Below are 14,786 nucleotides of genomic sequence, written 5' to 3'. Positions count from 1 at the left end.
CAGAGATGCGTCCAGAGAGGGGCGGGGCTGGGACGCAGGCTTAGGAAGGGCCACAACTCGGGAAGAGAGGACTGCTGGAGGCCGAGAGGAGCAGGGCGGAGAGGGCACCAAGGGCTGGCCTGGGTCCTGACCCTGGATGCTGCCCAAAGAAGCCTCCTGGGCCTCAGCAGACCTCAGGGCAAATTCAGCATTTGCAGAAGTCTCTGATGTTCCACACACACTTGTTGAACTTTTCTGGCCTTGGAGTGGGTGCTTGGAAAAGAGAAGCAGTTCCCATACAGTGAGAACAACGTACCTGCCAGGTGCCTCTCCCTGTGGGACTGACAGACAGAACATGGACACCACATATTTCACTTCCTCTTTTTTCCAGGACCTTCTACCTAGTGGTCTCGTAGGCTGGAGCTTTAGCTAGGCATCAGGGAGCCAGAGCTTGGATTGCAAAGAATTTCTGCAGGTAACTTTTCATTTTCTTCTTTTTGTAATCAGATTGGTTTTCTTTTTAATTCTTTTTACCCAACACATGAAGTTATTTTCATTATGAAAAAGTCAGTGTAGAGGTATAGAGAAAAAGAAATACAAGTCCTCAATCTCCCTTCCTGTGCCCCTCCCACAATTCCTCCTTCCTTCCTGGAGGTTGCCAATCAAGATTGATGTTTATCCTTTCAGATTACATTTATGTGCATATTTATGTATGTCTATTATTTATACATGGCAGTACATTTATACCAGGCAGATTACTGGATGTAAAGCCATCTGACCACGCTCTCTGGCATCCTGATGGGCCCACCCACTCTTGCAGCTCACACTTCCTTCAGCTCCATTTGGAGATATCTCCAACCAAAGGCCAGAATGAGGCCAACTCCTTTCCTGGTTCCATTTCCTTCTACCTTTAGACCAAGCCTTGGTATTCCCATATGCCCCTATGGCCACCCACTGGACAAGAAAGGTCTTTCTGTAACAATAATAATAACAACTAACACATTTTGAAGACTTACTAGATGCTAAGTGCTTTCTTTACTTGTGTGATTATTTTATCCTCACACCAATCCTTACTTTGTTTTATCTTCATTTGATGAATAAGGAAAGTGAGGCTTGGAGAAGTTAAATAATTTGTCTAAAGCCATATACTGAATAACTGGGACTCAATCTAATTCTGACTTGAAAGCTTGAATATGGTCTCAACACTGTATTGCTTTGAGGTCCCTCTTCATTGCAGGTCATCAATGCTGTTGTCATGCCATTTACAAGTCCAAACTGAGTCCATGCCACTTGTAAGCCCAAACTCAGTTCTCCCAGTATTCTGAATGCACGGCTTATTCCACTCCTTTATAACTGTGTCCTTTCAACCACCCTCATCGCTTCTTTGCTCTTGGGCTGATCATTTGGCTGCTACCAGCAAGTTTGCTTCTTTCTTTTGAGAATAACATAGTCCAGTCCTTCATTTGCAATCCTGACTTCTTCTAAAACATTTGCTTAATATGAAAACATTTTTTTAAGTTTCAGGATCCAAATATATTTCTGTCTGCTGCCCATTTATTTATAAGCTCTTTGAGAGCAGGAACTGAATTTTATTTACTTTTGTGTCCTCAAAAACTAACAGACCCTCAGTAAATGTTGATCGAATGAATCACTCCATGCCTCTGACCAATTACTGAGCAGGCCCAGTCAGGTGTTTGAAAATAACTGCAGTGGCTGGTTAAGAAACAAAGGCTTATTTGGAGTAAAGGTTCAGTGTCAGTCTGAGCAGCCAGGAGAACAGAGTAGAATATTATTTTACAGCAAAATATGAAAAAAGTGTCCATGGATTTATATACATATATATTAAATAAGAAAGTAATACTCAGTGTCACTTAAAAAATTAGTCTGGCTAAATAGCATTGCTGTGGTTAATACAATAGCATTGCTGGAGTTAAAATGCAAACAGGAATGAATTGTACAATATTAAGATAGTATATCCACTGTTTATTTCCAATTTGGTCACTTGGGATCTTACAGTTACACTCTCCTTTAAATTTAGAGATTCCATTTCTACTCTAAGAGTCCCCATTTCAATACTCTAAAGATGTTAACTACATTACAATTAAGCGTTTTAATCTTATATAATCTTATACAAGAGAGTGCACTCTAGAGCCAGACTGCTGAGGTTCTAACCCAAACTCCCTGGTTATTACCTATGTGATCCTGGGTAAGAGTCCTAGCCCTTCTCTCCATCTATTTTTCTCATTTGTAAAATAGCCATCCATAATAATACTCTGCTCCTATGACAGCTATGAGTTAATGTTTTTAAACTCTTACAACCATAGCACATTGTAAATGCTATGTAAGATAAGTAGATAAGTTAGGGAAAAACTAAATAAAACTTGACATGCTTTTCTCACTAACAGAAAAAAAATGAAGAAAACGCCAGTTCTGTGCCCTTCTTGGAAGCTTCCACTGGAACTAGAACCCTACAGTCCCAGCTCCAAGAAAGGTGTGTGCTTACTCGTCCAGTAATTTGAGAGCCTAGTATGTGAAGAAACTATGAATCTTACACAGCCTTGGTCATCAAAGGGCTTACAGTCCTGTTAGAAATCAGAACTCTAATCCACTTTTTTTTTACAGATAATAAAACTGAGGTAGAGAAGTGCCTTGCTCAAGGACATGCAGCTAAATAGCACCAGAGGTCAGACCAGAAGATAGCTTCCACAACTCTCAGTTCAGAACTCTTTCCAATGGTAACGAATTCTTGTGAGCACATTTCAGCTTCTATTTGGGACTCTACCTAGTTTTCATTACCTTCCCTTCTTTGCACCCACCGGCCACCCTGCTCCCAAACCTGGAGGCTAGGGTTCAGACAAGAAAAAGGTAAGCACTTAAGAAAAAGTCACACTGAGCGTTTTGGACCTTCCGCTGCAAGAAAAAGAAACGTTACTCTTTACCTCCAAGGTTAACTCTTTCAGCAATGTTGAGACCGTTTAAAAAAAAATGGCAGAGTGGTCTCACTTAGGACCGAAAGGGTGGAGTCCCCGCCCCCTAATGCAGCAGCAGCAGCAGCAGCAGCAGCAGCAGCAGCGTAGAGAGATAGGGAGCCACCTGTCAGAGGGCTGTGGGCGAGGGCCAGGGCCGCTAAGGCCTAGAGACCTGAGGGTGTGTGAGGCTGAGCGCACGCTTAGAGCAGACAGCTCACAAGAGAGGTGATTGTCTAAGACCCTGAGAGATGACAGGGAGGGAAAGATAGTCACGGAGCCGAGGCAGAGCTACAGAAAGTGGAGGATCCTGGAGGTGACTGCAAGGAGAGGACGCAACCGCAAGAGTCAGCAAAAGAGGAGCTGACGGCCTCTGTGTGGACGACGCCTGGCGGATTGGCCTTTGGGAGCCAAGGCAACACGGCGGCGCTGCGGGGCGGGGGTGCCATGTCCGGGGAGCGCCCCCCCCGCACCGACATCCCCCGCAACTTGAGCTTCATTGCCGCACTGACGGAGCGTGCCTACTACCGCAGCCAGCGGCCCAGCCTCGAGGAGGAGCCGGAGGAGGGGCCAGGAGAGGCTGGGACGCGCCTTGGGGCCCGATCCCGCGCTCACGCTTCCAGTAGAGGACGCCGGGCTCGCTCTGCACCTGCAGGAGGCGGCGGGGCCCGAGCGCCCCGAAGCTGCAGCCCTGACACTCGCAAAAGAGTGCGTTTCGCCGATGCGTTGGGGCTAGAGCTGGCCGCCGTGCGCCGCTTCCGCCCCGGAGAGCTGCCCCGGGTGCCCCGCCACGTGCAGGTCCAGCTGCAGAGGGACGCCCTCCGCCACTTTGCGCCTTGCCAGCCGCGCGCCCGCGGCCTCCAGGTAGGAAGCACAAGCACGCCCCTTCCCCGGGACCTCCCCGTCCCTGTCGCTGCGGGCGTGGGGGTGTGAATTTATCATGCAATACTCATCTTCACCCTCAACCCCGGACTTGCTCTTGCACTTTCCTTTTCTTGAGGGGCTCTAGATTCTTTTCACAGTTGGGCTGCACTCGGCCCGGACCCCGAGATCGGGCTCGGATTGGCCCAGTTCCTTGCCTTGACCCCGCCCCCTGCCTGTGCTTTCTGGTGTACCAAACTCTGCTCCCTCTCCCTCTTTCGTCCCCAGGAGGCGCGCGCTGCCCTGGATCCTGCCAGCGAACCCGGCTTCGCTGCCCGTTTGCAGGCGCAGCGAATCTGCCTAGAACGCGCGGAGGCGGGCCCGCTGGGCGTGGCCGGAAGCGCGCGCGTGCTGGACCTGGCCTACGAGAAGCGCGTGAGCGTGCGCTGGAGCGCCGACGGCTGGCGGAGCCAACGCGAAGCGCCTGCCGCCTACGCAGGCCCGGCCCCGCCCCCGCCGCGCGCCGACCGCTTTGCCTTCCGTCTGCCCGCACCGCCTATTGGCGGAGCCCTGCTTTTCGCTTTGCGCTACCGCGTGACCGGCCAGGAGTTCTGGGACAACAACGGAGGCCGTGACTATGTCCTGCGTGGGCCCGAGCACCCAGGCCGTGGCGGAACCCCAGAGCCACAGGGCTGGATCCACTTTATCTGAGACGCCTGCGGCCGACTGCGAAATTGCCAAAGGCACCTGGGGACTGTCGGAGCCCGAAGATTTGGAGAGGAGGAACGGGTGGAGGAACGGGAGAAACCGAGTGGAAGTGGGTGGGATCAATTAAGGTCGGGGAGATAGGGTGGAAAACATCAGTTGGGTGTGAGTAAAAGAAACCAAGGCTTAAGGGAAGGAGGCCAGAAAGGGCCTTGGGAGGATTAGAAACAAGCAAAGGAATGGGAATGATGGTGATATTCTCTTTACGTGAGCGAGCCCTGGGAGGTGGTCCGTTGGGCGTAGTCGAAGGGTTAAGGTACTTTGCGATTTTGTTTGAATTGGCAGTCCACCCCAGTTGAAGTCATTTCGATTGCTGGCGCATCCCTTTTTGTTACCCAGCTTTGCCACCTCAGGTATCCCAGCCCTACCCATTCTAGTTTTAACTCCGCCATAATTGCCTTGCTAAAGTTGTAGGAACTTGGCCGTTGCTCCTTAGTCCCTGGTGTCATTCTCTGAGAACTGGCTGGGGAGTGATGGCAGGTAGCAATCAGAGCTCCTTCCTCCGGCCTTCTGGCAGCCCTTGGGAGTTAAAATGAAGGCAAAATCACTCCAGGCTTGTCCTCGCAGCCAAATAATGCAGCGCCTAAAGGGTTTGTACACTCAGGGGCTTTCAGGGAAATGCCAGCTTTACCTTTTCGGGGTGCCTTCTAATGACCTTTAAGCACTTTATTGGGCGTACTTGTTACGGGACAATAAGTCACAAGAATCACTATTCTGAATCTTCAGGAGACAAGGAAGGCCCTGACTAGCTGTATAACTTGGGGCAAGTTCCTTCACCTCCCTGGGACCCAGGTTTCTCTTTGGGACATTGCATTTGCATTGGATGATCTCTTACAGCCCTTCTTGCTTTGACATTTTACCATCTGCGAGTGGTGCAGTGTAGATTAGAAGCCACATTCTCCAACCTACAGTTGGAGTGCTACAGTTCAGAACGCAGCAGTCCTAGTGTCTGGATGGAGCTGAGGATAGGTCCTCCACAGCCCACAACCTCGGTATTCAGGCCTCTTTCAAACCACAGCTGGTTCTCTGCCCTTGCTTTTTGCTCTGACCCCAGCCTGGGTTCTCTGAGACAGCTTTGAAGAGGTGCACCTCTCCTGGGAAAATGATGCTTGGGAGTCCCAAAGATGAAACAGTGTTGGGGGCTGTCTTGAAAATAAAGGATTATGGCTATAAGAAAGGGAAAATGTTTCAAATCAAGAATCAAAGCAAAATTAGAATCTTGAAAATTAGACCTGGCCAAGTGACTCAGTTGTTTTTAATAAGTATCGTCCTGTACACCAAAAGGTTGTGAATTCAATTCCTGGTCAGAGCACAAGCCTACCATGCAGGTTTGATTCCTGGTTGGGTTAAGTTCGAGAGGTAACCAATTGCTGTTTTTCATATCAATGTTTCTCTCTCCCTTTCTAAAATCAATAAACATATCCCTGGGTGAGGATTTTTTAAAAACAACTTGAAAATTGAATAACACCAGAAGATGGCAATCTGCTCCATATCCTGAGCAAGTGAAATGGGGAAGCTAGACTCACCCATTCACGGTCATGTGATTCTCCTGCAGATGAACCGCTGTCCGTTGTTTTTCTTTTCCTCTTACCCTGTTCCATAGCTCTTTGCTTTTCTTGTTTGTTGCCCTCATCACTTATATTTTTATTTTAGAATATGTAGTATTTACCTTCATTTTCTCTTATTTCCATTGTCCATCCTTGTTTGTCTGCTCTTCCTTCTACCTCCAGAAGAGGTAGAGAACCTACTTCCTTTTTTCCAAGACCATGGTTGATCCACTTTCCTCCCTCAGGCTCCTTCCTGAGAGTCTTCTAGAAGGGAGAAGAGGGAAAAGAAACAGTTTCTGGTGGAGATGAACAAGGAGCTCCCAGGTAACCAGCTCACCACCCCCTCTGTTAATGATTTCTCAAAGAAAAATTTCCAGAATCTCCTCTTAGTAAGTGAGAGAGTGCATGCACATGTATCCATATATGCCATTTGGAATACAGTATGGTGCTTTTTACCATGTCCCTCCTGTCCAAAGCTTAATCTTTTGAAGAAGGGTGTCTGAAAGAGAGGAACTCTGAGTCATTCCTCAAACAACAAATGCCCATATGAACGTCTTCCTTATCTGGTGAAGAAAACAATTTTGTGCATCTTATGGATCACCTTCAGGTCAAAGTTCCAGTGGAGTGAAGAGAGAAACTACTGGAAGCCACCAAGCAATGCACTTAATAGTTACCAGTGAAGAGCCCAAGGGTGGATACTGAAGAGGGGGATTGGGTCAAGGGTAAACTCTTGCTTAAAGTGTTTATGTTACTCTTACGTTGAATTAACAGTTGTAATAGCTGACATTTGTTTACTTATCCACTAAAATCAGGTGTTTTGAATGCATTATAATCCTCAAAACAACCATATGACTTGAGTAATAATATCCCTGTTGTAGAGATGAGGAAACAGCTCAAAAAAACTCAGTAATTTGTTTGAGATCACATAGCTAGTAAATGGCAGAGCTTGGATTTTGAACCCAGGAAGTCTCTAGGTAGGGGTGTCCAGCCCACAGGCAGCATGTGGCCCAGGATGGCTATGAATGCAGCCCAACACAAAATCGTAAATTTACTTAAACCCTTTGTTTTTTTCTCATCAGTTTGCTTTAGTGTGTGTGTGTGTGTTTAGTGTGTGGCCCAATAGAACTCTTCTTCCAGTGTGACCCAAAGACGTCAAAAGGTTGAACATTCCTGCTAGAGCCTCTGTATAACCATGATATTTTATTTTTTTCCTAAAACAAAATTAGCCCTGGCTTATATGGCTCACTTGTTTGGAACATCATTTCCATGCACTGAAAGGTCGCAGATTAAATTCTCAGGGCATATACCTGTGTTGCGGGTTCAGTCCTTTGTCAGGGTGGGTATGGGAGGCAATTGATGGATATTTCTCTCCCATTGATGTTTCCTTCTCTCTTCCCACCCCCCTATACACACACACATGCACATATCGCTTCCTCTCTCTAAAATTAATGAGTGTATCCATCCTCAGGTGAGGATTAAAAAAAATAAAAACCTTGCCATATATCCTCTCTAATCAAGCGGGATTGGGTGGGGGACAGTTTCTAATTGTGTTCTACCTTCGTTAGTCCCAGTCTCCTGAACTAGCTTGGAGAAAGGAAAGCACTGGGGGGTCCCAAGCTTCAGCTCCTCCTAGGAGCTGCTGCTACCTCCTGTACCAATGTCCCAGTTCTTCAGGATCAGCAAGGGACTAACCCACCTGCCTGCTAGAGAACTTGCAACCCATTGGAACCCATACAGTCAGATTTCCCTGGTCCTAGCCAGCCCTTTATGCCTGATGGTGTGCCACTTGCCTTAACACTTTCCCCACCAGCCTTGTTGCCTAAATTTCCAGCTACAAGGATCCTGGACTAAGACAATTGCTGGATGCTCTGTGCTTGGGCCCTCTGAGAGCCCTGGTATTAGTGGATAAATACAAGCTAGTTGGGGGCAGGGAACCAGGGATAATCCATTCTCTGGAAGAAGTACTGTGGCTCAATTATGCCCCCTTTCACAGCTTTATAGTCTCAACACATGAGTCTCCTGGTTCTTTCCCTATAGAGATGCCCCAGGACCTGGAGGTAAACTGATAGCCTAATCTGACTTGGGGAAACACTAGGAGTGTTAGGGATTGTGGAGGGGACTGTCCTCTACAGGCTGATAACTATGAATGGGAGCTGTGGACTGGGAAGTGCCATAAGGTAACTATTAGCATGATCAGGGGCTTGGATCCTTGAAGCAACACAGTAGGTACACTGTTTCCCCTTCCTGTCATCCACATGTCAGATGTCGGATAGCCTTCCTTGTTCTTTCTTTGAGTCTACCTGATCATTTCTCTTCATAATAAGCCCTAATTTCTCAATTTTCCAATCTTAACTTCCACATGCCTTGCTTCTAACTGCTGTCTCGGGAGCTCTTCCAGATCCTTCCAATGCACAGGTCACAGAATCAGACCTAGAAAAAGACTTACCTTTAGAGGTCCAGGCTGCTGTACAGATAGGGATGTAGATCCAGAGATGAGAAGGGTCAGAGAATTTTCTTTAGTACAGCTCAAGACAGGGCTTAAACCCAGGCCTCCTAACCACATCTCATCTCCAGGCTATGAAACAGGCCTCTGCAAAAACCACTTTTTATGGCAAGGGATATAACATCAAAAATGTTTCATTTTCTGCTACTATTTTCTATCCCTTTCCCTATCTAGGCATAAGGAGAAATGAAAGAGACTTATTTTTTTCTCTGTTCCCAGCCTTGGCACTTCTTTTGGTAATATTGCTAAAGAAAAGTAAAGTTGCTAAAATGATTGAATAGTCCACCCATTGAATAGCTAACCTGGCTAGGAAAGTTTGCTATGTGAAACCCCTTGAAAACCACTGTTACCAGGCCATCCCAGAGCCTCCCCAGGCTCTTCATAATGCAGTCCTATTCGCTGGGCCCCAAATGCACTAGTATTGTGCCTCACTGCTGGCTGCTGCTTGCACCAGCCTTCCCTTCCGGATAAAAGACCTCATGTTTTAAATAAAGTGGAAATGTAAAAAGAATGTTTCATCAGATATTGAGAAATACTGTTTTTTTTGGTGGTGGTTTTTTTTTGTTTGTTTTGGCTGAGGATGGCAAGAAACTCAGAGGCAAGATCCTCCCCCCATCCACAATTTCTGATCATCTCATTTTTTAAAAAGTCCAATTCCCTGCCTACTAAAGTCCTCTGGCTATGCAAAAGTTGGGTGGGAGGGAGTTGGGCCACATGTGGGGAATTCCATCCTGTAGAGTCCTCCCAGTTGAGGATGAAATGGGTCATCTCAGATGCAATCTATTGTTCCAGTGGGGAAGGGGGTGACGATTCCCTCTAGTGGAGAATGCCCCAAGCCCTTCTCTGAAACAGCTTTTATTGATATTGGTATGTGTAGGGGTGTATAGCATGCATGAATAGGTGGTCAATGCCCTAAGGCTATAGTTACAGAAAACAGACATTATCTGTAGATGACAACTGAAGAAACAGAGATTGCCTCAAGTCAGGGTCTGTTAGACATGCGGACACCAGATGATTGTTAAGGCATGATTCATGAGATTAGGGGTTCACTCCTGCTTTAGATTTAGATATCTGATTCATGGCAATAGGGATATACAAAGCAAGGTAGGTCTCAAAGAGTGTGATGCATTGTTTAGGCCTGACCTCCCACTTGGAACCCTTGGTGCTAGTATTGGGTCATACCTGCCTCCAGCATTCCCAGCATTCCAATCAAGACTTACAGGCCTTGCCCATGCAGGGTTACAGTTTCTGATGCCCACAAAGTGGTCCCCATCAGCCACCCAGGTGTATGATTCCCCAATACGCTCCCACCACGATTTGGGGTAGGGAGCGTGGTGGTAGGGAAAGTTATCAGGGCCCAGTACTTTAGTTTCCCGGCATCTAACGGCAGCTGCTGTTGCAATTAAAGAGAACAGCTTGGGTATAAGTCCTGTGTTTCCCCTTGGATGAGGGCTATTCTTAAGGGGGCCATCTAAGTTACATTATGCTCCCTAAGCATTGGAGAGAAGAGCAAAGCTGTTTTCCCTATCAAGGATAATCCTAAAGCCAAAGATGAGAAATATGACAGGGAGGAGAAGCAAGGACCTTTGTCTAATCCAGAACGGAGCAATAGAAATAGATATTACAGAGAAACATCCTTGAAAAAGGTCAACTTTTAATAGTATTGACTCCCACATCATCTGAATGATGAAAGAATCCAACTCTGCACAAATTAATGAGACAATATTAATGGTAAGGGAGCCCTAGCCTGAGAAGACTCAGATGCCTCTTCATTACATCATAATGGCCAAGTTGTGATGTCACTGTAGAGTATTCACTGTTAGGTGCTTGTCAGTGACATTACAGATGCTGGAGTCAGCATGAGGAGCAGACATCCAAGGAGAGGTAAGCAGGTGCTTTCCAGGGCTTATTGCCTATGGTTTCTCTGTGGCCCAAATGTCTTTCCAGACTTCTTACATCTTAGTTTGGCAGTAAATCAGTCTGAATCCTTTCTTCCACAAACTCGTTCATTGTAGCTTTTGCTATCTGAAACCCTCAGGGGTCAGCCCTTAGCTGTGGTATTTCTTGGGAGATGGGGCCCAGAACATGGCAGGGTTCCCCTAAATAGGGCAGAAACTCATTTAGTTAATCCCAGGGTAGATCCAACTTTTGGGGTTCCTTAAGCATACAACTTTTGGGCCTTTTTTTTAAATTTTCTATTATTTTTTTAATCCTCACCTGAGGTATGTTTTTTTTATTTTAGAGACAAAGGAAGGGAGAGAGAGAAACATTGATATGAGAGAGAGAAACATGGATCAGTTGCCTCCCATACATGCCCCAACAGGGGGTCAAACCTGCAACCTAGGTGTGTGCCCTCTCGGGATCAGACCGAACACTTTTGGTGTGTGGGAGGACACTCTAACCGAGCCACCTGGCTAGGGCCTCTTGGACTTTTTTAAGGGAAAATAATTATGTTAGGCACTTAATAATACATTCTAGAATGAGAAAAGATGAACAAATTACAATTTTTTAAAAGCTAAGAAATACCACAATAATACAAAGTTTAAAAATAAATTTTAAAATGTATCTGCCTGGCAAACCTATTTTTTCCCTACAGTTTTTTGTTTGACTGTACACTCTGATCGCACTTTCATATGATTATATTTAATGTTTTCTATAAAGAGTGGAGAAAGGTAATTGTCTTCTACGTGATCACTTTTTTTAAAAAAGATTTTACTTTTAGACCGAGGGGAATGGAGGGAGAAAGATAGGGATATAAACATCAATGTGTGGTTGCCTCTTGTGAGCCCTGCACCAGGGAACCTGATCCACAACCCAGGCATGTGCCCTGACTGAGAATTGAACCAGCGACCCTTTGGTTTGCAGGCCAGTGCTCAACCCACTGAGCCACACCAACCAGGGCTACTTGATCCCTTTTTAAAATTGATAGCATAGGAATATTTCAGCACACCTTGTAAGTGATAATGGAATAATTTTTAGGGTTTTTGTCAAACTTGGAAAAAGCTATCAAATTTCTTTGGTATATGTGGTATAAGATTTTGGAGCATTTCAAATTTGAAATAACTGATGTCATAAACAGTAAGCCCACTTAATGTGTTGATAGGTGCTGCAACTTTAAAGAAACAAGGTATAATGAAACCAAGTTTACCATAGGCTTACTGATATATGAGTAAACAAGAGTTCAGTTCCAATGTCACCTCATCAATGTTATAACAAAATGATGTTGAACTGTTATTCGAGAACCTGATATGCTCTGAATAGTTGACATTAAGGAGTATTCTGGGAAACTACTGTATACATGTATATTAGTTTTCTAGGGCTGCCTTAACAAAATACTAGACTGGTGTCTTAGACAACAGAAATTCTCTCCCAGCTCTAGAAGTTAGAAGTCAGATCAAGGTGTCAGTGGAGTTGATTTCATTTGGAGGTTCCTCTCTCCTTGGCTTATGGTAGCCAATTTCTTGCTCTGTCTTCACATGGTCTTTCCTGTGTATGTCAGTGTCCAAATTTCCTATTATCATAAGGACACCAGTCATGTTGGATTAGGACTCACCCTAAACACCTCATTTTAACTTAATTACTTCTTTGTAGACCTTATCTCTAAAAACAGTTATATTCTGAGATTCTGGGGTTTACGACTTTAACGTAAGAATATTTTTGGAGGACACAGTTCAACCCATAACACTATACCTACTATTTATTCATAGAAGTAATTGCAAATCACAGATGTATACCTACAAAACCCAAACTAAATGTATCCCTAACTCAATTTCCCTAGCTAATCCCCAAATGCCCAAGGCCCTTCTACTTATACCTGACAGAATAGAAAGTATGATGGAAGGAAAGTCAGAAAGGAAAGAGACATCAGTCTTAACCAATTGTGATGCCAGGAGGCACCTAGGGAGGCCAAGGGTGGCCTCAACCTGATAGCAGGGTCTAGATTCTTGTCACAAAACAAGAAAAAACTCAAGAGTGTGATGATTTAGCAAAGTATAGTGATTTTAGTAAAGTGATAGTACGTACTCAAGAAGTGAGAGTGGGTGGTCTCAGAGAATGAGATGCCCCAGTGGGGTCTTGGTGGGAGGTTTTCATTAAATGTGGGCAAGGATGGTCCTTGGCTTCTTGTCCTTCCTCTCCAGATACCGATTTTTATTTGGTCCTCTCAATTATAGAAAATTGGGGGGGAGTGGGGGAACAGGTGGTCAGTGAAGGTTACATCTGCGATTTTCCAGCCAAGATGGAAAAGGGGAGGGAGGCTGAAATTTGGAGACTTTTGCTCCCTATGCTTGCTAACTTTCCTGCCTCAATTGCAGTTTAAGTATTTTTTTTTTAATTTTACAAAAACCAATGACCAGGAAAACTTGGAAAGAAAAGAGCTGTGATCCATCCCTTCCACCGAGAATGTACTTTCTTCTAAGGAACCGCAGTTGTGTGGATGCAGGTGTGCCAAGACAAAAAAAAAAAAAAAAAAAAAATAGCCCAAATGGAAGAACAGATCAAAGCTCCAGAACAAATACAACTAAGCGACGAAGAGATAGCCAACCTGTCAGATGCACAGTTCAAATCACTGGTGATCAGGATGCTCACAGAATTGGTTGAATTTGGTCGCAAATTAGATGAAAAAAAATGAAGGCTACGATAAGAGAATTGAAGGAAAATGCATAGGGAACCAATAGTGATGGGAAGGAAACTGGAACTCAGATCAACAGTGTGGACCAGAAGGAAGAAAGGAACATCCAATCAGAAAAGAATGAAGAAACAAGAATTCAAAAAATTGAGGAGAGGCTTAGGAACCTCCAGGACATCTTTAAACGTTCCAACATCTGAATCATAGGGGTACCAACAGGAGAAGAGGAAGAGCAAGAAATCAAAAACTTATTTGAACAAATAATGAAAGAGAACTTCCCCAATCTGGCAAAGGAAAGAGACTTCCAGGAAGTCCAGGAAGCTCAGAGAGTCCCAAAGAAGTTGGACCCAAGGAGGAACACACCAAGGCACATCATGATTACATTAGCCAAGGTAAAAATGAAGGAGAGAATCCTAAAAGCAGCAAGAGAATTACCTACAAAGGAGTTCCCATAAGACTGTCAGCTGATTTCTCAAAAGAGAACTTGTAGGCAAGAAGGGACTGGAAAGACGTATTCCAAGTCATGAAAGGCAAGAACCTATATCCAAGATTGCTCTATCCAGCAAAGTTTTCATTTAGAATGGAAGGGCAGATAAAGTGCTTCTCAGATAAGTCAAGTTAAAGGAGTTTATCATCACCAAGGCCTTATTATATGAAATGTTAAAGGGATTTATCTAAGGAAAAAAAGATAAAAAATATGAATAGTAAAATGACAACAAACAGTTATTAACAGTTATTAACAACCACACCTAAAACAAAAACAAACTAAGCAAATAACTAGAACAGAAAGAAACCACAGAAATGGAGATCACATGGAGAGTTATCAGCAGAGGAATGGGAGGGGGAGAGAGGGGGCATAGGTACAGAGACTAAGTAGCATAGATGGTAGGTAGAAAATAGACAGGGGGAGGTTAAGAATAGTATAGGAAACATAGAAGCCAAAGAACTTATATGTATGACCCATGGACATGAACTAAAGGGGGGGAATGTGGGTGGGAAAGGGTGTGCAGGACAGAGGGCAATAAGGGAGGGGGGAATGGGGCAATGTAATAGCACAGTTAATAAAATATATCATTAAAAAATCTTTTTAAAAACACAAAAACACCAATGACCATGTTAATGCATTGCTGGGGCTCCTCCAGTGGTTTTGGAAATGGTCTGTGAAACTCATCTTCCTTTTCTAGAGGGTAAATGTGCCTCTGGTCAGTCCTCCTAATGTCTGAGCCATGCAAAGGGAGAGAGGATTTCTGCCAACCATGGGGGATTAACATTTCTACATTGAGGAAGATAGAATGAATTTTCACTGTTCAGCATTAGTCCCTGGAAGATCTGGGAGTGTTATTGTGCTGCTAAATGTGGGAGCCTCCCTTTTCCAATATTGTCAGCCTCCTTCTTTCTTCCATTCCCCAACCTAGTCCACTCCATCTTCTAAAGCTTTAGAGTGAAACCCACAGAAAAGAAGGAGGCATCAGCCTGTACTTCATAACTAAATCTTTTGAGTCTGCCCAGAATGACTGAATCCTCTAGGGTCAGGTACT

General features: G+C 44.9%; 1 protein-coding gene across 2 annotated transcripts; it reads left to right on the top strand.

Moving 5' to 3' along the window:
• The first annotated feature begins 37 nt into the window (after positions 1-37).
• Positions 38-6,017, top strand: PPP1R3E (protein phosphatase 1 regulatory subunit 3E). Of its 2 annotated transcripts, XM_045841146.1 has the most exons (4): positions 38-454; positions 2,385-2,470; positions 2,602-3,809; positions 4,095-6,017. In XM_045841146.1, exons 3-4 carry the CDS (start codon positions 3,393-3,395, stop codon positions 4,515-4,517), a joined length of 840 nt encoding a protein of 279 aa, XP_045697102.1. In that variant the 5' UTR covers positions 38-454; positions 2,385-2,470; positions 2,602-3,392; the 3' UTR covers positions 4,518-6,017. The 2 variants fall into 2 exon arrangements, with proteins under 2 accessions (XP_045697102.1, XP_045697101.1); XM_045841145.1 differs by having other exon boundaries at positions 2,385-3,809.
• The last annotated feature ends 8,769 nt before the right edge of the window (positions 6,018-14,786 follow it).

This window comes from Phyllostomus hastatus, unplaced genomic scaffold (assembly GCF_019186645.2).
Source record: "Phyllostomus hastatus isolate PE091 unplaced genomic scaffold, TTU_PhHast_1.1 phas_contig_348, whole genome shotgun sequence".
In the NCBI taxonomy this organism is placed as follows: domain Eukaryota; kingdom Metazoa; phylum Chordata; class Mammalia; order Chiroptera; family Phyllostomidae; genus Phyllostomus; species Phyllostomus hastatus.
Note: the sequence above shows the minus strand (reverse complement) of the source record. Positions and strands in the feature narration are given on the sequence as shown.